Source organism: Schistocerca serialis, chromosome 6, assembly GCF_023864345.2.
Source record: "Schistocerca serialis cubense isolate TAMUIC-IGC-003099 chromosome 6, iqSchSeri2.2, whole genome shotgun sequence".
NCBI lineage: Eukaryota > Metazoa > Arthropoda > Insecta > Orthoptera > Acrididae > Schistocerca > Schistocerca serialis.
The window spans coordinates 645,497,280-645,524,902 of record NC_064643.1 but is presented as its reverse complement, the minus strand read 5'-3'; the positions used below and the strand labels follow the sequence as shown (position 1 = coordinate 645,524,902).

General features: G+C 38.2%; 1 protein-coding gene across 3 annotated transcripts in view; it reads right to left on the bottom strand.

The window, feature by feature from the left end:
• The window catches only part of LOC126483635 (carcinine transporter), a 395,544-nt gene that overhangs the window by 143,481 nt on the left and 224,440 nt on the right, over window positions 1-27,623 (bottom strand). For 2 of the 3 annotated variants that reach the window (XM_050106688.1, XM_050106690.1), the window contains exons 6-8: window positions 7,411-7,579; window positions 7,209-7,335; window positions 5,100-5,221 (exon numbers count right to left, since the gene is read on the bottom strand). In XM_050106688.1, the coding sequence (XP_049962645.1) occupies window positions 5,100-5,221; window positions 7,209-7,335; window positions 7,411-7,579 (418 nt within the window). The remainder of the gene's footprint in view (window positions 1-5,099; window positions 5,222-7,208; window positions 7,336-7,410; window positions 7,580-27,623) is intronic. The other variant, XM_050106689.1, reaches the window with a different exon arrangement.

Genomic DNA, 27,623 nt, shown 5'->3' with positions numbered 1-27,623 from the left:
ATCCGTAACAAGATGAAATTTTGAGCCATAGAGAAAAACACCAAACTTATGAAGAGCATAAATAATGGCCAAAGCTTCTTTCTCAATTTGAGAATACTTTTGTTGGGCATCCGTGAGCGTTTTGGAGGCATAAGCAATGGGTTGTTCCGAACCGTCAGAAAAACGGTGCGCAAGGACTGCACCGACCCCGTATTGAGAGGCATCTGTGGCAAGAACAAGAAGTTGGCCAGGTCGATAAGTAGCCAGGCACGGGGCCTGTTTCAGCATAGTCTTCAATTTCTGGAAAGCCGCATCGCATGCCGCGGGCTAGTGAAAAGGCACGTTTTTATGCAACAGGCGATGCAACGGCTGATCCACTGAAGCCGCAGATGGTAAAAACTTGTGATAGTATGCTATTTTCCCCAAGAAGGCCTGCAGTTCCTTAACAGATGTAGGGCGAGGAAGGGCATCGATCGCAGCGACAGTTTGCTGAAGCGGACGAATACCATCCCGAGAGAGTTGAAACCCCAAGTACATGATAGATGCCTGAAAAAATTTTGATTTCTGAAGATTACACTTAAGACCGGCAGTCTGTAAGACATGAAAAAGTGTGCGGAGATTTTCAAGATGTTCTTCAGTGGTGGAGCCAGTGACAACAATGTCGGCCATGTAATTGATACACCCAGGGACAGGGAGCAATAATTGTTCCAAAAATCGCTGAAAGAGAGCAGGGGCGCTAGCATCCCTGAATGGCAAGTGTTGGTATTGATAGAGGCCAAAAGGCATCTTAAGGAGCAGAAACTGCCGGGAAGCAGCGTCGAGAGGAAGTTGATGATAAGCTTCTGACAGGTCAACTTTAGAAAAATACTGGCCTCCAGCAAGTTTAGTGAACAGTTCTTCAGGACGGGGCATAGGGTAAGTGTCGATGAGGCATTGAGCATTTACAGTGGCTTTGAAATCGCCACAGAGACGAATATCACCATTTGGCTTAGCAACGACAACAACAGGAGAGGACCACTCACTGGAAGTGACAGGAAGCAAAACCCCTGAAGTAGTGAGACAATCCAACTCCTGTTTTACCCGATCACGAAGGGCCACAGGAATGGGCCGATCCCGAAAAAACTTAGGCCGAACAGTGGGTTTGAGCGTGATATGAGCTTCAAAGTCGTTTGCGCGGCCTAACCCAGGAGAAAAAAAGGGACGAAAATGTCATCGACAAGGAATCCTGTTCAGCATAAGGAATAGCATCAGAGACAATATTGACAGAGTCATGTATGGAGAACCCAAAAACGTGAAAGGCATTGAAACCAAAAAGATTTTCTGCGTTGCTCTGGTTGACCACAAATATGGGAACAGTGCGAATGACGGATTTGTAAGATACCTCAGCATGAAACTGTCCCAAGAGAGAAATCTTCTGTTTATTGTACATCTGTAATTGTCGAGTGACAGGTGACAGGAGTGGAGAACCCAACTGAAGATACGTCTGAGAATTAATTATAGTGGCAGCAGAACCGGTATCCCCCTGCATGCGAACATCTCGACCAAGGATTTGGACAGTGAGGAATAACTTACCTGAAAGGGAAGAAGTGCAATTGACAGACAACACAGAATCAGAATCAGCGTCATGTTCATGAACATCATGTATGCGGTCGGATTTGCAAACGGAAGACACATGACCTTTCTTTTTGCAATTGTGACACACAGCCCAACGTTGGGGACAATCCTTGCGTGAATGTTTCGCAAAACACCGCTGACATGAAGGAAGTTGCCGGGGGTTTTGCTGCAGTTTCTTAACGGGTTGTTTACGGTTAGGCTGAGGCTGCGCGTGGGAGCACACTGCGGCCGCGTCGGCCGGCGGGGATGCGCCGCTCGTGTCGTCAACAGCGCACAGACATTGTATTTCCCTGACATCACCCCACGCCTCTATTTGCGCCCCAGCGGCGCGAGAAATTTCAAAAGACTGCACAATGGAGAGAACTTTATCTAGAGTCGGATTTGCCAACTGAAGGGCCTGTTGCCAAACGTCTTTGTTGGGCGCCGACTGGATAATAGCATCCCGTACCATGGAATCGGCATAGGATTCTTTGTGAACGTCAGTAACAAACTGACACTTTCGACTGAGGTCGTGAAGTTCAGCAGCCCAAGCGCGACAGGAGTGATGTGGCTGTTTGTGACAACGATAAAAGGCAACACGAGAGGCTACCACATGTGTTTGCTTTTGAAAATAGACAGACAGAAGTGAGCACATTTCAGCAAAGGACAAAGATGCAGGATCCTTCAAAGGAGCCAATTGCGACAACAACCGATACATTTGAGGTGAAATCCAGGAAAGGAACAGAGACTTACATGGTTGTTCATCCGTGACATGAAATGCCAAGAAGTGCTGTCGAAGACATTTTTCATAATCAGACCAGTCTTCCGCCGTCTCGTCGTAAGGAGGAAAAGGAGGTATAGCCAATGACAAGAAACGCCCCGCATTTGATGCCGCGATGAAATCGCGAATTGCCGCTGTTAGAAGCGTTTGCTGTTCAAGGAGATTTTGCAATAGTTGCTCGACAGTAGCCATGGAAACCTGTGGGTCAACGTTGAAAAGGAAAAATCCACTACCTCGTCACCAATTGTTATAACATCAAGTTTAACATGTATATTTCAGAACGACACAATACATATAAGTCACAGAGTAAGTTGACAAGCAAGACATGTGTACACATTAGCATTTGAATAAGCACTGAGTCCCAGTCTAGCGGCCGCTGCCTGGCTGGCCGCTTAGGTGGCGCAGCTGCTGCATGGCTGGCAGACAGCGCCGCAAGTAGAGGACGCACGTAATTGCGCGGCGGCGCTTTGAATGATCAGCCAGTCACAACAGATGCATCAATCACTTATGTGCCAGTAATGACAGATAATGACAAATGGCTTGTTTCCTAGGCCCAATATTTTTCAATGTGGCTGGTCTCCAACACGTTCAGTTTGCTGTGCTTTTTTGTTGATTTTGCAAGAGTGATCTGACTTTTTTTATATACTATGGGGTATCAGTACTGTCTCTTACTAATTTACTTGGTATAAATCTCTCAATTACCGTTGATACTGTTTCCTTTCAATCAACACACATTTAGTCTATGCTGACATAGTTAGTTTGGAATGAATGGAAATTCTCTCGTAGAAAGGTACCATCAAATTTTCACCTACTTTTTTAAGTAGATATATTTTACATTTATTTTTGACTGGCTTAGCACCTGCTGCTTCACTCACATAGACTGAATAGCCTGCAAAGATTTTTTTTAATTTTTATTTAATCTAATTTTTATGATGTTCACAAATTGCAACACCTTCTAAGCATTTCACGCAAATTAAATCCATATAAGATGGTCTTTTCTGAATGTACTTGTGATCAAAAAGTAGTTCTGTTAGCTGGAGTCCAACATCTTTTTTTAATCATGCCTTTTGCATTCTTGAGGAGATATTTCCATAGAAACTTCCATCTTGTAACAAATATTTCTTTGTATACCGGTATAACTAAGAACTGAAATACCAAATTTCATAAATTTAGCTTTAAAGTTCTTTTTAATACAATGAAATATTTTCTTAAGAATTTGCATCCCATATTGCACCCCCTTAGGGATTGAATTTCCAGAAACACCAAAACACATTTTTTTTTATTTCTAACAAAGAAATTAAATACCATCTGGCATAGATGTAGCTTTAAAAATCCTTTAGTAGTTCTTTCGTAATTATTTTCAAAAAAACTTTCACCTACTATTTTACCCCCTTAGTGATGCTGAAACATGTATTTCTTTATTTCTGACTGAGAAACCAAATACCAGTTTTCATAGGTCTAATTTCAAAATTGCCTTACTAGTGACATTTTTCAAAAAAATAAATAAATAAATAAAAATAAAAAAAACCTTCATCTCCTATTTCACCCCCTTAGGAGTGGAATTTCGTACAATCCCTTTTTAAACAATATGTGATCCACACTCTCTCCTAACCTCAATTTTCTATCCTTAGCAGTTTGGGCTGGGAAATGATGAGTCAGTGAATCAGTCTGACCCTATTCTGCCCCCTTAGGAGTTGAATTTCCAAAAACAGTGAAACATGTATTTTTTCATCTCTAACCGAGAAACCAAGCACTAATTTTCAAAGATTTAGCTTGAAAAAGGCTTTCGTAATGAAATAGTTTCCTAAAACATTTCATTCCCTATTTTATCCCCTTTGAGGTTGAATTTCCAAAAACAGTGACATGCATCCGTTTTATTTCTAACAGAGAAGCCACAGACAGATTTTTATAGTTTTGCTTCAAAAATATTTACACAATGAAATATTCCCATAAAAACTTTCTTCTCCCATTTCACCATCAAAGGCAATTGTTATAAAAAATCTCAGGCCTTATTTCACCCCCTTAGGGGTTCAGTTCCCAAAAACACTGAAACACATACTTCTTTATTTGTAACCGAGAAGTCAAATATCAATGTTCGTACATGTAGTTAGTGGTTCTTTAATAAATATATATTTTCAAAAGAAGCTTTCACCCACTATTTCACCCCCACAGGGTCAAATTTCCAAAAATCCTGAAACATGCATTTCTTTATTTCTGACTATGAAACCAAATACCAGTTTTACTATATCTAGCTTCAAAATTACCGTAATAGCAACATTTTTCAAGAAAACCTTTCATGCCCTATTTCACCCTCTTAGGAATGGAATTTCGAAAAATTGCTTCTTAAACAGTGCCTACTGTATAAAACCCACACCTCCAAATATCAAGATTCTATCCTTACTGGTTTGGGCTGGGCGATAATGAATTAGTCAGTCAGTCAGGACATTGCCTTTCATATACAGGAATGGGTTTGGATGTTGTAGTACTCAGTTTCATTACAGTGACTTTGTGGTCACCAATCCCGATATCCATCATAATGTTTCCTTGTTTCTCAGGGTTATTTGTTGCAAATCAAGTGTGTTTTCACAACCATTTACACTTTGAGTGGGCTCCTCAACTAACTACTCAACATTATTTTTGGATAAAGCATGTACTACAGTTTCAGACTATACAAAATTTGTGTTTCAGCATATTATAGTTTTAAAGCAAATTGCAAAAATGATAAATAATACAAGAGCATTCTTACCAATTCAGTGTAATTAATGCAGTCTTGAGTTGCATGTTTGGCGTCCTGCACAGAGCCATAACACCTGGAGTCTCATGTAAACGTTTCTCTTCACTAAGTGAACGTTTTAAAGTCATGCGTTGCTAGTGAACAAAGAAAACTTTATTAACATTTCTTTACATTAACTGATTTATTTTAAGGCACTAGAATATGATGTAAGACTATGAGGAGTCTATATGAGCACATCACTATAATGCATGGTTCAAATTTGCACAACTACTTTAGGTTGTACAAGAAGATCCTAAGGAAATTGATCTGTAAAACTCAGCAACTTCACAATAACAGATATATAAGTGAATGCAACAATAAATTTATGGCAATGCAGGACACTGTCAAGGGAACACCGAAAACCAGTAATAACCTGAAGCAAGGAATGTATATGAGGGGTGTTCAATAAGTAATGCAACACATTTTTTACTTGGAAAATTTCAGTTGAAAAAAGGTGAAATTTGTTGTGGTACATCATGGAATATTCCTGCTTCAGCACCTATAACTGTAACAGAGGTGTGTTCCAAGCAGAGAGCTGTCACTGAGTTTCTTTTGCAGAATATCAGAGCATCATGGATATTCATAGCTGCTTGAAGACTGGGGCAGAGACATTGCAGTGAACAAAATCACAGTAGGTTCCTGGGGGCATCTGCCATGATGATAAGGTCGCGCAAATGTGTCCAATCTCCCGTGTGCCGCCTGGCCACACACACAGAAATGACTTCAGCATGTCTGATGACACAAAAATGCAAATGAACTTCTGTTTCTACATGACAATGTGAAGCCTCACACTAGTCCGTGCACCTGAGCGGAGATCACAACAGTTAATTGGACTGTCCTTCCTCATCCCGATACAGCCTGGCAACAATGGTTTCATCCTCTGGAACATGAACAAGCCAATTGTCATTTGTCCATTTGATTTTTGCTCCTATCATGAAAATCTTACGATCAGGAAAGAATTTGATCTGCTCTGTGAGATCATTTTTCATTGCACACGGAAGCAAATTGCTAAGACTGACTTGCTTCCCCCTCCCAGCCTCCAAGAGCATTTGTCTTATATTGAATGTGAAGGATTTGTATCAAAACTCCTCCTTAGGAATTCTACACATTGCTGGTTCACTTACATCAGTAATCTTCACTAACACCAATCATTTTTACTTACACCAATAATCTTCACCAAATAATCTTCATCAGTGATTGCAATGATTGCCTTGGAAGCCCTGCAATCAGTCTTTAATCTCTTTTGCAACTTCAAGGGTCCTCATGATGTGGTCTTTTAGGTGATGTTGCCTAAATGGTGGAATCTTCAGTTGACTGTTCAAAAGCCGAATATTTTGCCATAACAACGTTAACTGTAGATTTAAGATATTTGGAGAATTGAGTTATATCTGCTGCTGAGCCCAACATGTATGCCTTCAACAAAAGGATATCTTTTATCACACATGACACTTTGTTTCAACATCTTGGTCATTTAAGGTAATGGTTATTTGCTAAATAGAAGCAACTGGCTGTGCATAATGCCAATAATGACTTGTGATGAAAGAAATTTTAATTTGTCCAAATTTTGGTAATGCATCCTGTACACCTTTGATCTCTTTTCTTATACCAGAGACCTCTATCCACAGGATCCATGGTATACAACTCATGTAATGTAATGAATTGAGAATTGTGTGAAATGAAAGGACAGGTATTGACAGTTCATATCAAAGATCTCATCAATGAATCTGAATTGGCTGAGAGGTTTAGGTTTCTAGATGGCTAGTAAGAATTTCTCAATACAGTGCATGAGGACACTGGCCTTTGGTGCTCAAATTCAAGCAGCCAGCATCTCTTCTATTTGGTGAGTAGTAATTGAGTCTCGCCTACATTCTGTATTGTGCTTACACAGACTGAAATTTATATAATAGAATTAGCAGGAAGATCACTAGTTTGAAAGGAATAAATGCTAACTCTTCAGCTGTACTAAATAGGTGCTATTTATCTAGTGCTGCTATGTAGTTATTAAAGAATAATTGTCATCTACATGATGGAAGAATAGAGGCTTGTTTAAATGAACTGTTACGTATTCTTTTTTATTCTCACCTTTAGTTTCTCTGTAAATGTAGAGGGTAGTTCTTTTTTATTGATTCTTGCCAGTGTATGAAGAATTTTTGATCCTTCCTCAAATTGTCCTTTTGCAAGAAGCCATCTAGGGCTTTCTGGAAGAAAACTGAGCACACATTAATTAACAAGCTAACTTATGTATACACAAAATATTCAAAATATATATCATGCTTTAACTTACAACCAGTACACATAATATAAGAGGAATGGCACAGTTGTAGCAAGGGCCAAATGAACCCAATCCCTCACTAAATATGTCACTCCAGCAAGCATTACAAGTCCAAGTGTGTAGAACATACATGTCATCACAGTTACAAATGATCGGTAATTTGGTCCAACCAGCTCGAGTGCTGAAATTATAATTTTAGTTGTATTAGTAAGTAGATACACAAAATCAGAAAAAGGTTTTATCACTTTTCTAATAAATATATTTAAATATAAGAAGTCACTGGAATTGGTAAAGATAGAAAAATATCAGCAAGAAAATGTACATTGCAAACAGAAATAAGACAGTGCAACTTACATTAAAAAATAGTTCTCCTGGTATTTTGGTTTACAACTTGGATAATTAAACAAATCAAGCCAAATTACCTATATTTCTGAATTTTCCTGGCAGATTAAAAGTTCAATGCCGACCAGGACCCGAATCTTTCATCAAAAAGTGCTCTACCAAATGAGCTATCCAAGCATGATTCATGAGCCACCCTCACAGCTTTACTACTCCCAGACTAGCACTCCTGGGAGAAAGGATACTGCAGAGACACAGCTTAGCCACAGCCTGGGGGACTTTTTCCACAATTAATTTTTACTCTGGAGCAAATTGTGCACTGACCTGAAACCTCCGTGGTGGATTAAAACTGTGAGTCAGACCGAAACTCAAACTTGGGACCTTTGCCTTTTGAGGGCAAGTGCTCTATCAAATGAGCTATCCAAGCATGAGTCAAACACCCCCCCCCCCCCCCCCCCCCCCTTGCCCATCAAAAATTTACTTCCTCCAGTACCTCATCTAATGCCTTCCACACTTTACAGAAGTTCTCCTTGCAGGACTAGCACTCATGGAAGAAAGGATAGTGTGGAGACGTGGCTTAGACACAGATTTGGGGATTGTTTCCAGAATGAATTTTTACTTTGCAGTGAAGTGTGTGCTGATTTGATACCTCATGACTTTAGGAAATCTGCAAGGGTGGATTTGTGGAAGAGGATACTCCTCATTGTTATCACATTTATGACTTCCATCTGTTTGCAATTGAATAGCAGGAAGAATGTTTAAATGCCTCCATGAGAGCTGTAATTAGTGTAATTTTGTCTCTACAGTCCCTCTGCGAGTGACACACAGTGTGCTGTATTTTGATGAATATCGATGTATATGCAGCAGTATTATGAAAAGGAAAGTTCAGAACAAAAAGACTCTCACAATTAAAGTTTTGGCCATTGGCCTTCATCAACAATAGACAACACACACACACACACACACACACACACACACACACACACACACACACAAACAAACACACTCACTCACTCACACAAACGCAACTCGCACACATGAGTGCAGTCTCCAGATTCAGATTTTTTATTTTCCACAGGTTCCAATGTTAGTTACCACAAATCTCAATACTTTGCTTGATAATCTTTATTATCAGCTGAATTATTATTTCCAGTGGCCTAATGATTTTGGTAATCTCTTTGTGGATTGCAGTGGCACCATATTACAAAGGAAACCAAGCAGCTGGCACCACATTACTATTGACCACCATGGTGCCACTAATCAGATGGCGTTTTCCATCACATTTAGTATTAAGAAAAACAATGTAATTTAAATGACATTCATTTTAACATAAATTAGTAAGAAGTTTTGAAAATGACTAGTGTGGTACAGTTTCTCGAAGTGTTAAATATGCGATGCTCCTGTGAATTGTGGTCTTTTTGTCTGGTATTGTCTTAGTGCAGTTATTCAGAGCAGTTGCTGGTGAATCAGAGTAGCTTTCAATAGGAGTTGAACGTAGTTTCTGAGAGGCAAGTAGCTGCACTGTTACAGTACTTTAAAATTTCATGAGTGACAAACGGTTTGATGATGCTTACAAGAGTTTTAGCAACTGAAAGACTTTAACTTTGCATGTGTCACAGTTATATTATGTGATGAACATTTGTGGATGGTGAAACAGTGTCACTGGTGTGCTTCAACTTTAACACATAGTTGGAACTTCGATTCTGGTTATTCTTTCACGGTACCTTATTTAATTGGAGTCTATGCCAAAGTTTATTTGATATTCATGCAAACTTAACTGTACTAGCTCTGATCATATTTCTTTAATGTTAATGTGGAAACCAGTACACTTCTAATTACTTGGTGTATGTGTCTGGTTATTTAGGTATGGCACAAGTTTTTTGTTGATAAAAAAACACACTGGTTTGTTACAAGTCTACAGAATAACACTTAACAATGATAATAAATTTCCATTGTCACAAAGAACACAAAACAATCCCTGCGTGGTAAGACAGAGATATTTAAATGTCAATGAAGTTATTGAATAAAACTGTTCACAATGCAAAACTTTAACATTCTCACTTATTTAAGAACTTACGCACTCTCATATTTTTTCACAACTGTCTTAGTCAGGCACCAAATATTGGTTTTGTTAATAAATTCGCTAGCTGATTTTCTGTACCTACTCTTGAAATGGTAATTTCACTAGCTGTAACTAATTTTCAAACAAAGAAGTGTTTGAAACAAATATGTTTCATCGATTGGTGAATTACAGGATTCTGTGCAAATTGACCAGCAGCCTCATTGTCCACTCGTAGGCAAGGATTCAAATCCTTTAGCTGGCAAAGTTCAGTTAAAAGTCTCTTCATCCAGACCATTTCTTGTGCTACTTCACTAGTCGCTACAACTTCAGCATCTGTAGTAGAGACTGCAACAGCAGTTTGTCACTGACTCATCCAACGGACAGGTGCACTGAAGTACAGGCAGAAAACACCTAAGATAGATTGTCCAGTCCCTAAACCACCTCCGTGATCGGTATTACTGTAACATTCAAGAATGCCTTTCTCTTCACCACTTTTGTAAATAAGTCCAAAGTCATATGTGACTCTCAAATAGCAAAAAATTCTTTTACCCTTATTACATCATGATCTGTTGGATTTCCAAGACATCTACATACTACTCCAAATGCATATGCTATGTCTGTTCTTGTCCCACACATCAGATACATCAAGGATCCAATTGCTTGTCTATAAGGATATTCAGTGTTGACAGGGTTCTCTTCTGTGCCATTGACCTTGATAATTGGAGTTGTTACAGTACAATCACCCCTGCCAAAGTACTCCAAAAACTTCTTGGTGTAGTGAGTCTGACTCACCTGAATGAATCCATCTTCTTTTCTATCAATTTCCAAGCCTAAGAAATATGACGCTGCCTTTGATTTTATTTTGAATTCTCTTTCAAGATCTTCTGCATCTACATGGATACTCTGCAAATCACATTTAAGTGCCTGGCAGAGGGTTTATTGAACCACCTTCACAAGTCTCTATTATTCCATTCTTGTATAGTGCGCGGAAAGAATGAACACCTATATCTTTCCGTACAAGCTCTAATTTCCCTTATTTTATTGTGGTGATAGTTTCCCCCTAAGTAGGTCAGTGTCAACAAAATATTTTCGCATTCGGAGGAGTAAGTTGGTGATTGGAATTTCGTAAGAAGATTCCGCCGCAACGAAAAACGCCTTTCTTTTAATGATGTCCAGCCCAAATCCTGTATCATTTCTGTGACACTCTCTCCCATATTTCCTGATAATACAAAATGTGCTGCCCTTCTTTGAACTTTTTCGATGTACTCCGTCAGTCCTATCTGATAAAGATCCCACACTGTGCAGCAGTGTTGTAAAAGCAGGCAGACAAGCGTAGTGTAGGCAGTCTCCTTAGTAGATCTGTTACATTTTATAAGTGTCCTGCCAATAAAACACACTCTTTGGTTAGCCTTCCCCAAAATGTTTTCTATGTGTTCCTTCCAATTTAAGTTGTTCATAACTGTAATACCTAGGTATTTACTTGAATTTATGGCTTTTAGATTATACTGATTTATTGTGTAACCGAAGTTTGACTAATTCCTTTTAGCACTCATGTGGATGACCTCACACTTTTCTTCAATAAATTCTTTAAGTTCACTGTCATTGTTTGCCACAATCAACCCATCATCAACATAAGTCACAAAGACAATCTTGTAAGAAACTTTCTGTCTCTTAAATCCTAATTCCATCACTTAATTAGTGAACCTCTCATTCCAGCAGTGGGGTGCCTGTTTCAGGCCATATAAGCTTTTCATTAATTGACATACTTTTCTAGGACCATCATCGTAACCTTCAGGTTGTGTTATAAGCATTGTTTGCTTCAGGTCACTGTAAAGAAAGGCAGTAGTCAGATCCATTTGTGCAATGTTCACCTTCTCTTTGGCTGCAATGCAGTGTATTGTTCGAATAGTTGATATCTTTGCCACAGGGCTGAAAGTTTGTTCATAAACAATCCCTTGCTTTTGAGAAAATTCTTTGATAATCAGTCTTGCTTTGAATCTGTCAACCGATCCATTAGCATTCGTCTGCAGTTTATAGATCCACTTACATAGAATTGCCCTCTTTCCAGGATGTAAATCTTTCAAAGTCCAAGTATCATTTTCTTGATGTGCCACCATTTCTTGATCCACTGCTCCTTTCATATTGTCTCATTGACTTGAATTTATAGTGACACAATAAGATTCTAGTTCCTCAAAGGTCATTAACTGCTTCACATAGTCTTGAAGTCTTTTTGGAAATTTTAGCATTAAATGTTTATGCAGTTGTGGCCTACTTCTTCCATCATCAGATTGCTGTAATCTCTTTTCAGTTTCACCCTGTAAATCATCATTATTATCAAACTCATTTTGTCCTAACTTCTCTTCTGTTTAATCCTGTAAATCATCATACTTATTGAACTCATTTTCACTTGGAAAACTAAATTTCAGTTTGCTCTTAGTTTTGTCTCATGAATCTTGAGACTTCTGATGAGGGAGGTCAAGATCCACAGTAACTACTGGACTTTGCTTTTGCATGATTTTCTCTTCAAAAATAACATCCCATGATCTCGTTAACTGACAATTTTCTTCACATCATATCTGATAACCTTTGTCGTGGTCATAACCAATCAGAATTGCTTCTACTGTCTTTCAATCCATTTTCACTCTTAATCGTTTTGGAATGTGAACATAACATTTAGACCCTATCATACTTAAGTGCTTCACGCCAGGCTTCTTTTGATACTATATTTCATATGGAGGCATTTCTAAAATACTGGAAGGTCCCATTCATTTCAGGAGTATGCTGCAGAATTTATCATTTAAGCCCAAAATGACTGAGGAATGTTTCCATGAGCATGCATCATAGCTCTGGCTGTTTCAACAAAAGTACTATTTTCTCTTTCACTGCATCCGTTCTGCTGTGGAGTGTATGGCATAATAAAACACTTTATTATGCTCTCCTTCTGTAAAATCTCCCATGTCTGTTTATTGCTTAACTCTCCTCCAATATCGCTTAAGAGGTTTTTTATTGTATGGCCAGCAGTCTTTGTTTCTGTTATAATCTGTCTTAGGTTACAAGGAACTTCTGATTTTTTCCTTGACAAAGTAAACAGCTTGAAATTTACTGCAATCATCTATGAATAACACAAAGTAGTGATACCCAGAATTGGACTTTTCAAAAGGACCACAGATATCCATGTGGATCAGCTCTCCCAGTTCAGAAGCTTTCTTACAGATGCCAAATGGAAGCCGATGTGCATTACCATAAATACATCCTTCACAGAGCTCTGAGTCCATTCACACATTTATGCCTAAGATCTTGGAGGTTAACATCTTGACATATCGCTTATTTTGATGCCCAGATCTTTCATGATACAACTGTAGTAAATTTCTTGACTGATTTCATTTACTTCAGCAGGAATGCTTCTCATCATTAATTTAAACAGTCCTCCATAATCATGATATCCAACTAGTTCCGTGACTCCACCAATTTTAAAATAACCTTTCTGTTGTGAATAAAAACATAGTTTTTGGATTTTTGTCTCGTGCTGCTAAGACTGAAAACTGATTCTCTTTATAATTTTCAATGCAATATGGTCCACAGCTGTGATGTATTTTTTAAAAGATTTCTTGATGCCTTCAGCTGCCTTTCTCTTTATTTCATGTATGATTGTACAGTTTCAGCCTTAGGCCTTTTTCAAGTGTTTTATGGATGATTTTTTTGTAGTAAATTATGTCATGCATGTCATTGCTCCTATGACATGTTACGCTCATAAAATAAATTCAAAATGTTCACGCTATTTTAGGAGCATGTTGCTTTTGAGCAACTGTTGCTTGGTACATACCATACATCACTCAAAGTGATTTTGTACCACTTTCCATTCACTGATGCTTCCATTTCTATTGTGCCCTTGCCAACAGCCTCAACAGTATCACCATCTGCTGATATAACTATATGTGTCACAGAAAATGGTTCAAATGTCTTGAAAAAATTGGCAGTGTTGGTGATACGGCTTGTTGCACCATTATCTACAAACCAGTTGCTAGCATCACACTCAGATGAAATAACAATAGATGTTTCAGCAAAGAGAAACATGTTCGTATTTGAAATTTCAGCAGCTTCTCACACATCACTTTTCTGAGGCTTTTGTAATTGACCATCCACAACCCACTTTTGGCATTTCTTGATCACATAATTTGGCTTCTTACAGTAGTGTCAAACAACTTTATTTTTCCACTGCAATTGTTTATAAGCTTGATTCAATGAGTTACTTATAAGCACCTTTTGAGAAGTAGAATCTCCTGGTTTACGCAACAAAGCTCTCTCATATGCACAAAGTTGAGTTGTCAAGTTATCAACAGTGCTATCAATTTTTGACATAAGCATCCAACTTGATTTAAATGAAAAATACTCATCTGGTAGTATGCCTAAAATTTTACAGATTAAAAATAAATCAGGTAATTCTGGATTATTTTCTACATCTTTGGCCATTTCTTGCTTCAAATTATCCCATACATTTTTCAGTGTTGATATATGAATCACTAGAATCTTTCACATAGACAAAAAATTGTAAACAAAGTTCACAAACTTTATTTTCAGAAACATCGTCAAATAATTTATGCAATTTTGGCCATACTTCTTGAGATGTACAGGGTGAAGTGCACGAACTTCCTTATTTTAAAAAATCAATAATCAAAGTATGAGACACATCAATTTAATTCTTCTTTCTTTACAAACAGTAGTTCAGTTTTGAAAATCATATCTTGAAGGTGGCCTCCATTTTGCTTAATGCATTTGGAGAATCGAAATCTGAAGTTTCATCGACTTTTTCCAACATGTCAATGTTGATAATAGCAACACAAATATTGTTCTGTAGCTCAGCCAGGGTCTGCAGACGATTGGTATACATCAAGAATTTTAGGTAGCCCCATGAAAAAAAGTCACATGGCACTAAATCTGGCAAGCATCCTGGCCACTGGAGATTGCGCCTTAAAGAGATGAGATGATCGGGGAAGTGCCCGCGCAACATCGTCATCGATGTTCGTGCCGTGTTAGCTGTGGCATCATCTTGTTGGTACCAGACATCACCCATGTCCACTTCTTCAAGTTCTGGAAGAAAAAACTGTTCATTCGTTTGAACATAACGCTCAGAAGTGATCGTCACTGCCTTATCGTTCTCTTCAAAAAAACCATGGGCCAATAATGCCAACTTTAGAGAGTGCACACCAAACAGTCACACATTCTGTATGCAGGGGCTGCTTGTACTTGTGAAGTTCTCAGCCTTCCCCCCCCCCCCCCCCCCCCCCCCCCTGCACATTATGAGATATTTGCTGAATAGGAGAGGTCAGCTTGCATTTGGAGGTATAAGGTTCAGGATTGGGTTATCCCACAGTGCAGCACAGACCCCTGAGTTGAAATCAGATTAGACAGATAGTGAGAAGTGGCATACTATTAGCAGTTGTATAGCATACAACAGAAGTCAGGTATCATGTAGTACGGTGATAGAAAAACTTTATAGACTGTGACAGTAGACTGCATGCAGCAGCCAACAGCAACTGCTGACATCCAGCCAGCAGCAATTCCAAGATGATGGAATGTATAAATACTGTAACTGATAGCATTAATGTAACTTGTTTTTCAGAGTTGCCTACAGGCATGGATTGTGAGATACTGTTTAAATAACTACCAAGCATCTGTGGGTCAGAGGAGCTGAGCAGCTTAAGCTAGGACACAGAGCAATGCAACTGATACACTAGCAACCATAATGCAGTTAACAGGGGCATTATCTTTACAGATCAATGGTGTGGAAGGTCACTTGGATATTTCGTGAAAAATATGAGATATTAAAAATGTATAAGGGAAAATTAGGGGAGTAATTAACAAAAAGTTGAGTTCGTTAAAATCAGAAGTGAGTGGACTTGCTTCTGAAACCAAGGAGGTAAAAATAATAGCCAATCATATACAGCAAGAATTGGTGGATTGTATGGATAAACTGCAGAGTGATCTGTGTGGTAGGAATGAGACAGCTGAGCAGACACAGACTTCTTCATTGGAGCAAGGGACAAAATAAGTCATTGATGCAGTTGCTAAAGATGTGGGAAAATGTCATGATGAGATCAACATTTGCAAAAGTGATTTCAAAGCAGAAATCAATAATGAGACTGCACAGCACAAGTTGCACACTTCTGAAATGAAGGCAGAACTTTATAGCAGGTATGTTCGATGCAACAGAAATAAAATATGTGAAATGGCATCTGTACAGCATTGCTTTCCCCTGGGCAAACCAAAATGCCAACAAATTAGCAGATTTAAGACATTTGTGGAGTGGTTTAAAATTGTTTTGGGGTTATGTAAGGCAGATTTCCTTATAAAATGAGTTCTTTAGTAGCCCTTTGTGTAGGTGTGGTTAGGGGTACTATGAAAGAATTTTGTGTGAAAGAGTTAAAACGGCTTATGCATATGAGCAGGTTGCTAGGCATACTACCAGAAGTATCAACTCCAAAATGACAACTACTGAAGAATCTGCAGTGGGATCTTGAGAACAATATGACTGACTCAATAGAGGACTTCATAGATTTCATTGAGAGATTGAATAATGCACTAAGATTTAAACCACAAGGCCCAGGTAACGGTAGCATTAAAGGGTGTACTGAGGATGACAGATGTGGGCATGAGAATACTCAGTCTGATCCATTGCAGATAGACCTGGGAAACAGCTACACAATTTTTCACAGAGGAGGGAGAATATCTATCAGTATTTTAATGGTAGAAGGATTAAGAATCATGGGGACAGGGAGAAAAGACCAAATAAATATAACCACAGGCAACTGCACCTGAAAAACTAAGATGCACTGAGTCTTAGTTCTGGGATGATTTAATAAAACAGCTATAGAAAGCAAGAAAGAAAAAAAACAAATGCAAGGAAAGAAGTGTGTAGCCACAGCAAACATATTCAATGGACACAATGTTGAGTGACAAGGAGGTCAAAATTGGAGGCTGAGGAATTCACAGAAGCGTGAGTGTTAAAATGTACCATGAGGTAGGCTAATTTTTTTCATATTTAGTGTTTTGTACAACTTTTAATTTCAATGCATTTGATGCAGTTTTAGATTTGAAATAGCAGATATATGTTTTTTATTGTAATATATGACACATTTGAACTTTTGTGACAATCATATCTTTCTTACCTGTTCGTAACAGACATAATCATTTTTGTCAGTTACAGAACTTTTATGACATTCATATCTATCTTACATGTTTATAACAGACATAATCAATTTGTCAGTTACAACGTGTAACTATAATATTTCTCAAAGTTTGTCATCCTATTCTTTTACAGTTTTAAGAACATGTGACAAACAATGACAGGTCACTACTGCATTAATAAATGATAATCTTTCTTTTCCTGTCCTCTACATATTATATAGAAAGTTCCCAAACATAAAAAATTCATTTAGAGTGTTACCAATTATAATTTATTGTTCGTTGACTCATGTTTGCCTTATTGATCAACTTAAAGTGGGGAGATTTACTATACATAACTTCTTTAAAAAAGATATCCTCAAAATTAGTTAGATAAACACAACATGCAACTCTTGAATGTTCCATCATAAATTACGAATCAATTCAAAGAACAAAAACTACATTTTAATTACATTTAAACTGACATTGCAAAACATATTTACTGTCATTATAAATTTATTCTATTTAGAAAAGCCATACGTTTATTACAAAAGTGCATGGACATGATTTTTTTAATATATTATTTCGTCTATTCCAGTTATGACTAAGGTTATTATATATGGGAGCTGCAGCTGTGACACAAAAGATTACAGACTAGAGTACTAATGATCGCTGTATTTTTCAGCAGTAATCATCACAAAAAAAGTTTTTGTCAGTCTATAGAGCATTGAAGAACTGCTGAGAGCAGCTGCAGGAAAAATGGTGAGTGTGAAATGTGGAAAATCCTGAAAATTGATGAATAACAGTACCTTGCGATGTCAACATCTGCACTTCAGACAGGAAAAGAAAGTAAATGAAATACTTATTTCTTACTATCATAAAGTTTTACTAATATTGTTTGTTTTCAATTAATACTTTTACAACACCTGAGAGTAAAAATAAGAGCAGTGAAGCAATGGAAGATGTAAATCACACTTGAAACTGAATAGTAAAATAAAAAAGGAACTTTAACTTTGTCAGATGCAGTGATGTTTCGGCCTCCCAGTGATGAGTTATCGTCAATATATGAAAAAAACTAATAAATGTTACATGACTTTAGGGTAGTTAGTGAAAAAAAATACAGTAAAATTCTCCCATGGGTGAAAGGTCATTTTGAAGTTAAATTTAAAATGGCAGCAGATCTTTAGTTGAGATGGTAGCTGATTCAGTAATTTAAGAATTAAAGTAGTGAATTCTGTAGAGGAAAAAGACAGTAATGACGAAGATAGTAAGGTCACCTATTGCCACTCAGGGCATGCCCAGTTGCAGCGTTGGCATGCAAATTCCAGCCATTGTCACCAACAAACAGCAGTCAGTATGGATGCATGAACTAGGCATCTTCTGTCTAGACCCATAGCAGCAATGTTCATTGAACAGTCATTGAGAAGACACTGCTGGCAGCCCCTTGGTTCATCCAGGTGTCAATTGCTCAACAGCTGCATGTCTGTTTGCCCATGCACATCTCTGCAGCCATCATCTGCCCATCATCTGTGGCCTGTGGAGCACCAAACTTGCCTTGGTACCAATTTTGGATAGTACTATTTTGCCATGCACAGTATAGTTTAACCACGACAGCATGTGAAATGTTTATAAACTTAGCCATTTCAGAAATGTTGCCACACTTGGCCCAAAAGTCAGTGATCGTGCCCTTTAGGACATCAGATAAATTACTCTGTTTCCACATTATGACAATGAATGCACTATTTTCTGCATCGGCGCTACACACTTTATACAACTTCCACTGCTAGTGCCACAACCTGCCATCTGCAAGTGGTTATTGCACATTAAGTCGAACATAAGTAATGATCACATTAATGTGATTTGACCATGTATTATGCTCCTTTCAAACAGAATTTGTGTCTGTTCTGGTTTACTGAAGCCACAAGGCAGTATTTTGTATTTAGTTCTGTTGCACCACATAGAGTAAATGGATATTAATTTTAAATATTTTGGGGGAACTATTGTGCATTTCCAAGAGAACTGATTTTATGATAGGTGGTAAGTCACGACTTGTTGGAACTTTTATTATAATACTATGAGTTTGGTCAGCTGTTGAGTATTCTGAAAATATCTAAAGCAGTAGGAAGCAGTCTTGTGGAAAATGAAGACCTTTGGTCTATTATTTTGCAAAGTGTGTCAACTCTGGTTCTTCTTTTTCTTCTTCTTTTCTTTAAAAAAATCCCTTTGTCAATTTCAGACAAATGTTCATTAGAGGAAAGAATCTAATAGTCACCACATTAGCGAGGAGATACGTGAGTACTTTCATTAGCAATTTGAAGAAAACTTAGAATGGTAATGATGTAAGAGATCACTAGTCCTTCCATGCTTTGCGTATGAATTTACTACAATCACAACAGTTTTTTATAATTAAGTTTCATGTTATGGTTTGTGAAGTATTGTTGAGGTTTTCTTTGGATAATATGATGGTTTAATGAATTTTCTTCATGTATTGTGATGAGTTGTTTAGGGTCTATGTATGTTAAGGACCTACTTCTGTTCTGAACTGGGGTATTTCATATTCATCATGTTATGTGCCAGATGTTTTGAATACAGGGTAATTTGATTTCTGTGCTACCTACTGTGGTATTTTTGTCTCTAATATTTTACCTTATGATGCGCTTGCTATGCGTCACCCATGACTAAGTATTTGAATTTCAGTTAATAGCTTTGCAATGTTGGAATGTTGTGGAAAGAAAATTTAAATAAGTTGTAGCTGACTATAGATAAGTACCATCTGTTTACAATTTTCAAACAATTTCTCCCTCATTTAATGTATAACCAAAGCAAAATTAAGTACAAAAAGGAACTTGGAACTTTTTTTTTGGAAAGGGGGGGAGGGGGGGGTCAAGGGTCACTGAAGTTGGAAGAATAATGGAAAGGTGTGGGGACTGATGTTACAGGGAAGCTGTTAATAGGTCTTACTGAGTTTTTATAAAATGAAGATAATATATATCTGGCCATTCACCAGCTACTTCTGGCACAATGCTGACACCCTGTGGGTTTGCCTACCCTTGGCCCACAGGTGTTCCCCTGCAGAAGACTATTTACAAAGACCACACAGGCCTGATGCATTGTACATGTTTAAGCACCGATTGTTCCAGGAGACACCAGAGAGCACCAGCCACAAACCACGATCCCAAACGGCGCATTCATAAGCAAACAGTGGAGCTGCTATTGTGGGACCAGTTTCCACCTGTGGGTCACATACTTATCAAACTCCCTTGGATATCCACCTGCCGGCTGTATATTTAAGGTGAGACTCAACCTTCATCAAGCAGCAGTCCACCTCTTGCTCATTTCTCAGCCTGCAGCTAGTTGCGCCTTACAGCCCATCAATCGGAGCTTCATTGAGACCAGCCCAGAGGTTCACACCTACACAGCCATGCTGCACCCCACAGAGCCACCACTGCATAGCACTGCCTCTGTACCACACTACCTCCATGTCAAGCCATCTCACATCTCACATCTCTTCGCACCGTGCCGTCTTTGTGCAGCGCTGTCTCCGTGCCACACCATTTCTTTGTTGAGCCATCTGCCTCAAGCTATCTCAGCACCATGCTGTCATCACACCATGGTGTCACAATGTGATGGATCACATGCCACCCTGCAATGCCCTGCAGATGCTGCTTTCCTTCCCTCCATCTCCACACTGTTGCACCATCTCTGTACCATGATGTCATAATGCAACTCACCACATCACATTGCAAGCTCAAGACATCACACTGCACCGCAGACAATGTTCCAATATCCACCTGGGATGGTTATCTCCTCAGCGGACTTGTTTATGTTATTCTTAGTGATCATGGATGATCTTTGAGTTATTATCCAGAACAGTTATTGTACAGACCCATATGCACTGTTAATAATGGTGTACATAACTGCAACGTGTCCTTGCCACCCTGTGAGGACATAAAAATGAGGCTGCTGATGCACCTACACTTCTCCTCTCATTCATTAACAGTTGGTGATGAGGCTGTTTACAAATACACACACCTTATCTCCCCTACTGCATTAAAAGTTGTTGACAAGCTTGTCCAGCCCTTCCACAGCCACACCTACCTGTCGGCAGCATGCCTGATGTCACCACACACATCCCCTCATCTACCACTTCCATCCTGTGCCCTTGTCTTCTGGCAGGGCACTTTGATTTGTGGCATGGGCACATGGAGTCATCTTCATTCTTGTAGTGAGCAGCTGTTGTCTTCGCTGTTCCCCAGGTGCCCCACTTCACCAAGCCACATCAAACAACCCACCGGAGGCTGCCATTGATTGAACTCCATTCTCATTGGTTCCTGATGCCCGATGTTTGAAAGATGCAGTCATCCCAGTGGCAGCCACTGTTGACCAAGACTTGCTCTCATTGGCTGCTGATGTCTGAAGTTTCTGCAGCTGCCTTTGTTCAAGCCACATTCATATCAGCTGCAGACACCTGCTGTCTCAGAACCCATGTCCTCCCTCCAGCAACCACCATTGGTTGAGTCGTGCTCCCATGGTCTCCTGGTGGCTTCAACTGCTGCCTTTCTCAGTCAATCTCAACCCAGCCCAACGCTTTAGGACATCACAGCTACTGTCAACTCTTCTTTCTTGGGGAAGGCAGAGCCCATTTGCCTCTTATTCTACATCCTCTCTGTGGTTTAGGTCCTCCCCATGCTTCCACCCACTCCGTAGTAACATGTTTCGTGTCACACTGAGTCCTCCTTCAGTCCGTGCCTTCCATGCTCCAATGCATGCTGCAATGGTACTTTTCGCAACATCCCAGGCACATCTTCAGCCCATGCCTTTCTCTGCTCCACAGTACACTGCAGTGATGCTTTCCTATAACCCAGGCCACCCTTCAGCACCGCTACCATGGCCTGTCACACTCCTATTGCATCCTTTTGTGCTCTTCATGTGCCATGTTGTGCTCCTACCATGCCCTGTTGTGTCCCAGCTGGCGATCTCTGCCTGCACGTTTCATCAGTGCCTGCCAACACTGCATCTGTCTTCAGCCCGACCACATGTGTGTATTGAAAGATACCAGGAGATAGGTTAAATTTTTACATATGAAATTTTTGGTACCACTTTTACTTTCGATGCCTTTGATACAGTTTTAGTTTTGAAATTCTTGATATGTGTTTTCTAATGTAGTATATGATATAGATGAGCCTTTGTGACAGTAATATCTTTCTTGCCTGTTTATAACTGATGTAATCACTTTTGTTAGTTACAAGAAGTTACTATAATACTTCTCAAAGCTTGTCATCTTATTCTTTCACAGTCTTAAGAAAATATGACAAACAGTAATCAGTCACTACTGTATTGATAAATGACAATCTTTCTTTTACTGTCCACTAAACATACTCTGGAAAGTGCACAAATATCAATTATATATTTAGAATGTTGCCAGTTATAATTTAATTGTTCATGAACTCACATTTGCCTTACTGATCAACATAAAGTGGGCAGATTCACTAGAAATAACTTCTTCATAAAGCTATCCTTAAAATTAATAAGATAAACACAACATGAAACTCTTGAATGTTCCATTGAAAACTACAAAGAAGAAAAATATATTTTAATTGCATTTAAACTAGCATTTTGGACCAAAAGTGCTCTTAATATAAATTTATTCTGTTTGGATAACTTATCTGTATTTGGACTAACTTTCTGGAAGTTTCATATGCATAAAGTTTGAGTGGTAAAAGTTAGATTATTTAAGACTGAAGAGTGCACTAGCAGTACATCAGTTGTTTAAAAAAGAAATTGGCCCAATAAATGATGGGAAAGAAGATTCATCTGAGTACTCTGTCAGTCAGTCATAAGGAACCCAGATATTACATGTTATTTATATAATCACTAATTATACAAAAATTGGACACTGCAGACAGTTCTAAAGATAATTACTTTTTCCATTAGAATTTATACCAATTCCTTTTGATAAAGTCACTTTTTCACATGCAAAAACAGTGTTTAACATTAAACGTGCATGCATGACACACACACACACACACACACACACACACACACACACAGATGGTGTCTCTCCTAAATGTCGTTAGGTGCTTTTTCTCTGGTGTTTCGGCAGATGTTTGCAGTTTCATTTCTGCTATGTGTAGCTGGAATCATCCCTAACAAATGCTGCTGGCATGTCCTTCATGCGACTTCTGCTGTTGATGGAAAGCATCAGTTTGGTTCCCAATATAAACAAAATGACTTTTAAAGCAGAATTTTATGTGCCCAAAGCAGTTCCAAATTAGTCTAGTGTTATATTATTGGTATGAATTCACAGGGATAGTAAAACATGAAGAACAAGCAGTACTCCAGCAGCAACGCCACTGCCCTGGCCTTCACTGACTGTTATCACTATGCAGTAGCAGCACTGCTTAGTCACTGCAGGAGTACTGGTTATTCTTCATTTTTTACTGCCCCTGTTAATACATACTGATGATACAAATATCGTAGGAGACTAATTTGGGACCATTCTATTGAATGGACACACAAAATTCTGCTTTAAAATAATTTTGTTTGTAACAGGAAACAATCTGATGCTTTCAACTAGATGTCACATGCAAGATGTGATGAGCAGTATGTGTTTGGGCTGACTCCACCTATACTTTGAAAAAGCAAAATTGCAAATGTCTGCTGGAGCACCAGAGGAAATGAGCCTGATGACTCTTAGGAGAGATACCCTGTATATTTATTCACATTCTCATTAAGGTTGTTATAGTGTGATAAACTCAATGAAAATGGGTGTAATTTTGAAGAAGTTTTTCAGACTGATTTACTGTTTAATAAATTGGAAGATTTTACTGAGATTAATATAGAGGTAGGTAGAGTAGAATTTTGTATTCATGAATCAGAGAAGGAGGTAAAACTAATCAGATGAAGAGTGCATGTGTGGAGAAAGAGATGGGGTGCAATGGTGATAGCAATTTTAATATGGTTGATATACAGTATACTCTCGATTATTCAGAATAATGTGGGCAGAAGATGTACGAAAAATAGAAAAACACAAATAACCAAAATATTTGCAAACATGGATTCTTTATTCAAAAGTTTATTGAAGTTCTATGCATAGATACTGCAGGCTTGTTTATTGCTTAAAACTGTCTGTGATGCTGGTCTACTTCTGAGAGGAGTTGACATTTTTTCGCATGGTATTTCAAATTTTAATTGCAGCAATAATGTCAGTGTGGAAACCCCCCTCCCCCTCCCTGCTGGCTTATATAATCTAGAAGAGTATCAACACATTGCAATTTGGTAAAACAACTGACAAGGTCACAGTCTTCATCCCCACTTTCACATTCACTGTCCTCTTCTTTGTTTTGTTGTGAAGCAGTGCTCACAATTTTGGTATTACTTGGGTACTGGAAACCGAGTTCACAAGCGTCAGTCTTCAGCCACTCATTCAAGTTTTCTTCATCAAAATCTTCAAAACCATTTAAACCCATTGCCAGATTCATTATTTGTGCAATTATCATTTATTCATAACTGAAACCTTGAAAATCACCTTCTATAACTGGAAGAATTTTCCTCCACGATCAAACTAGTGTATGTAGCTTGAATCCTTGCCAGGCATCACAAATCTCATGTATGGTATCTAGAATTGTCAGCTTCTTCCAGAACTCCACCAAACCATCCCCATCAACCAGCATTCTCAGTAAACAAGCCCAGTAACATCAATTAACTGATGCAATTACACCTTGGTCGATTGGCTGTCTAATGGTCATCATGTTAGGAGTAAAACTTAATTACAATGAGGCCATCATCAGACATGAGAATCCTCTTATCAGGATATGAAGGGGTGTCATCAACCAACAGAACATCTTCTGTGGCAACCCTTTCTCTTTTGGGAATCACTGAACTTGAGGTACAAAATGTGTGCAGAACCAGCATTTGAAAATTTCACTATCCATCCATTCTCCTTTTTGGTTGTAATGATGCACAGGAAGATCCTTAGCTGCTATATCCTTGAATGCTCAGGGTTTCTTTATATTTTCTAGTCACTAGTAGTTTTGCTTTGTGGTTGCCAGACGCCTCAGTGGTGCACAAAATTGTAATGCGTTCTTTACACAAACTATATCCAGGAGCACAAAAATTACTTTTAAAAGTAAGGGTTCTGGCTAGCAGACATTTTCAATATGTACCACTTTCATCTGCATTATAAATCTGGTATGGTTTGAAATTCTCTTCTTCCACAAATTTCTAGAATTCTTCCTGGAAGAAATCAGCTGCTGCTACATTTGCATTAAGCCACTCTCCTTGCACTGCAAGTTTGTGAGTGCTGTGACATTGTTTAAATCTAGTTAGCCATCCAGGTGACGTATCAAATTTTCTCTTTAACCCTAGAGCTCCATGAAAAAATATTAGCTTTTTCAGCAGACACCACACCTGAAACAACAACACCCTCTGCTTCTTTTTGTGTAAACCATTGCAAAGGAGTATTGTCATCAACTGCAGATCTAGGATTGTATTTCCTGACAATATCCTGTAGTTTCTGCTTATTCTTTTGATGTCCTGAACAATCTGCATTTCAATACCATAAACAGCAGTTAGTTTTGCAGCAATTTTCCCCTTTCTCAAATCTTTTGATTAATTATAATTTTAATGTCAAAACATGTTTATTTCATTTCTTTGTCATCTTTTCCACACACGAATAATTGGCAGCATGAAGCAGCAGGCACATTGGCCAGGCATGCACAGTTAATGACAATAGTGGTAGTTAATGATGGGCTGTTGAAAGCAGAAGAACTCACTGATAATATATGTAGTATAAATGTAGATATTGTATTTAAAGTCTCATGTAACAGAGAAGGTGAAACGATCCTACTTCTTCTTCATCACTTCCAATGTTAAAATGATTTTCTCTTTTTTTCTGACATATTTTCATTAGTAGTGAATATACAAGAGTTACACAAAATACTTAATTTGTTATTCATTCTGTATTTCATTAAAAATTTTATTAGTAGTGAATATACAAGAGTCACATTAAATACTTAATTTGTTATTCACACTGAATTTCATTAAAAGTTATTATTCACAGGATACTTTTCAGACTACTGATGATAATAGCATATTTGGTTCTTATGGAAACATTTTCTTTGAATAAATATTACTGATTAACTATACATGCAGATCAGTAGAAGCTGAAATTTTTATGAGCAAATAGTTTATTTCTAAACTGGTATAGCTCATTGAATGCCCTCATTTACCTCTTTTCAACAAACATTTATGTTTTCCAAAAATCCTCATATTTCAAAGTTATTCACATTTAAAATTTTCGTGTTCCAGAAGGTTGAATCTGAAAATGTACATATTTCCAAAATTCTGATGTAGCTTCACAGATCTATTTTTGATGATTACAAAAATGCCTAATTTCATTAACATAATTTACAGTTTGTTAATTAATCACATTAGAAAATTTCACTTTCTTGAGATTTTACTAGAAAATTTTAGAAATTTCCTTTTTGTTAATATTACTCTCCCACAAAATAGTATCTATACATTGGCAATTTCCTACTTATGCAGCTGTTAGTGAAGTAAATTTACATCTCTGTCTATAGTGTCTGCCTCTTTTAATGTTCCTGTTTGTACATTATTATTCAACATTTAGGTAATAAGTGTGTATTTTACCATTTTTGTTATTTCTGTATAACTTGCATCTACAAATACACTTAATGCACGAAGCCTGAGTCAGTTGGTGGCCACAGTCAAATTGTCCTACATGTGTGAGTCAATTTGCACTAAGCTATCAGAATGTGCAGCCACTAAGTAAGTTATTTCCAGTCTGTAATCAAAAGGTCAACATTATGTCATTGTCATGTCAGTCTACATCAGTTAGCACAAAAATGTTAATTATGAAACCACCAGATCTATCACAGTTGAGTAGAGTAATATATTAATCTGCCACCAGTGAACTCTGCGAATATTATTAATGAGTTCACAGTTGTGTAGAGTAATATATTAATCTGGCACTAGTGAACTCTGCGATTATTATTAATGAGTATAACTTACTTATCTGGTACAAATATTGAAGACTCCAGCATGTTACAAAGTTGATAATCAGACAGGAAACCTTGTGTGATAATAAATAAGAAGCATTGAAAACCATTTACTGCAGTGTTGTGTACATTCCTTAACAAATGTCAGTCAAGCCCAGTAACGCTTCAATGAGCAAGCCCAAGTGCCACTTAGGCCACAACACTGCATTCAAAGAACAATGCCTGAGTACATCTTGGGTGTTGTTTCATGGAGTTACCTGTTGCTACCAAAACTGGACTGGTTTTGTATGGGAATGATTTAATACAATTTTCTCGGGCTTCCAGCCGCATCATGTGGGTAAAATCCCACAAGCTTTCGACTGAGCTCTCCTCAGTCATTGTCAATTGGTAAGAATGACTGTCGCTGTGGCCACATCATAATGGTGCGCCATGTTTCCTTCCCGTAGAGGTACGTCATGTATGAATGCATAGCATAGACACAGCAGTCGTTCTTACCACTTGACAATGACTGAGGAGAGCTCGGTCGAAAGCCCGTGGGATTTTAACCATCTGACACGGCTGGAAGCCCAAGAAAATTTTATTAATTCATATCGCCACGAAACCACGCATTCATATATGGGAATGATGTATGGATGCCTCACAAC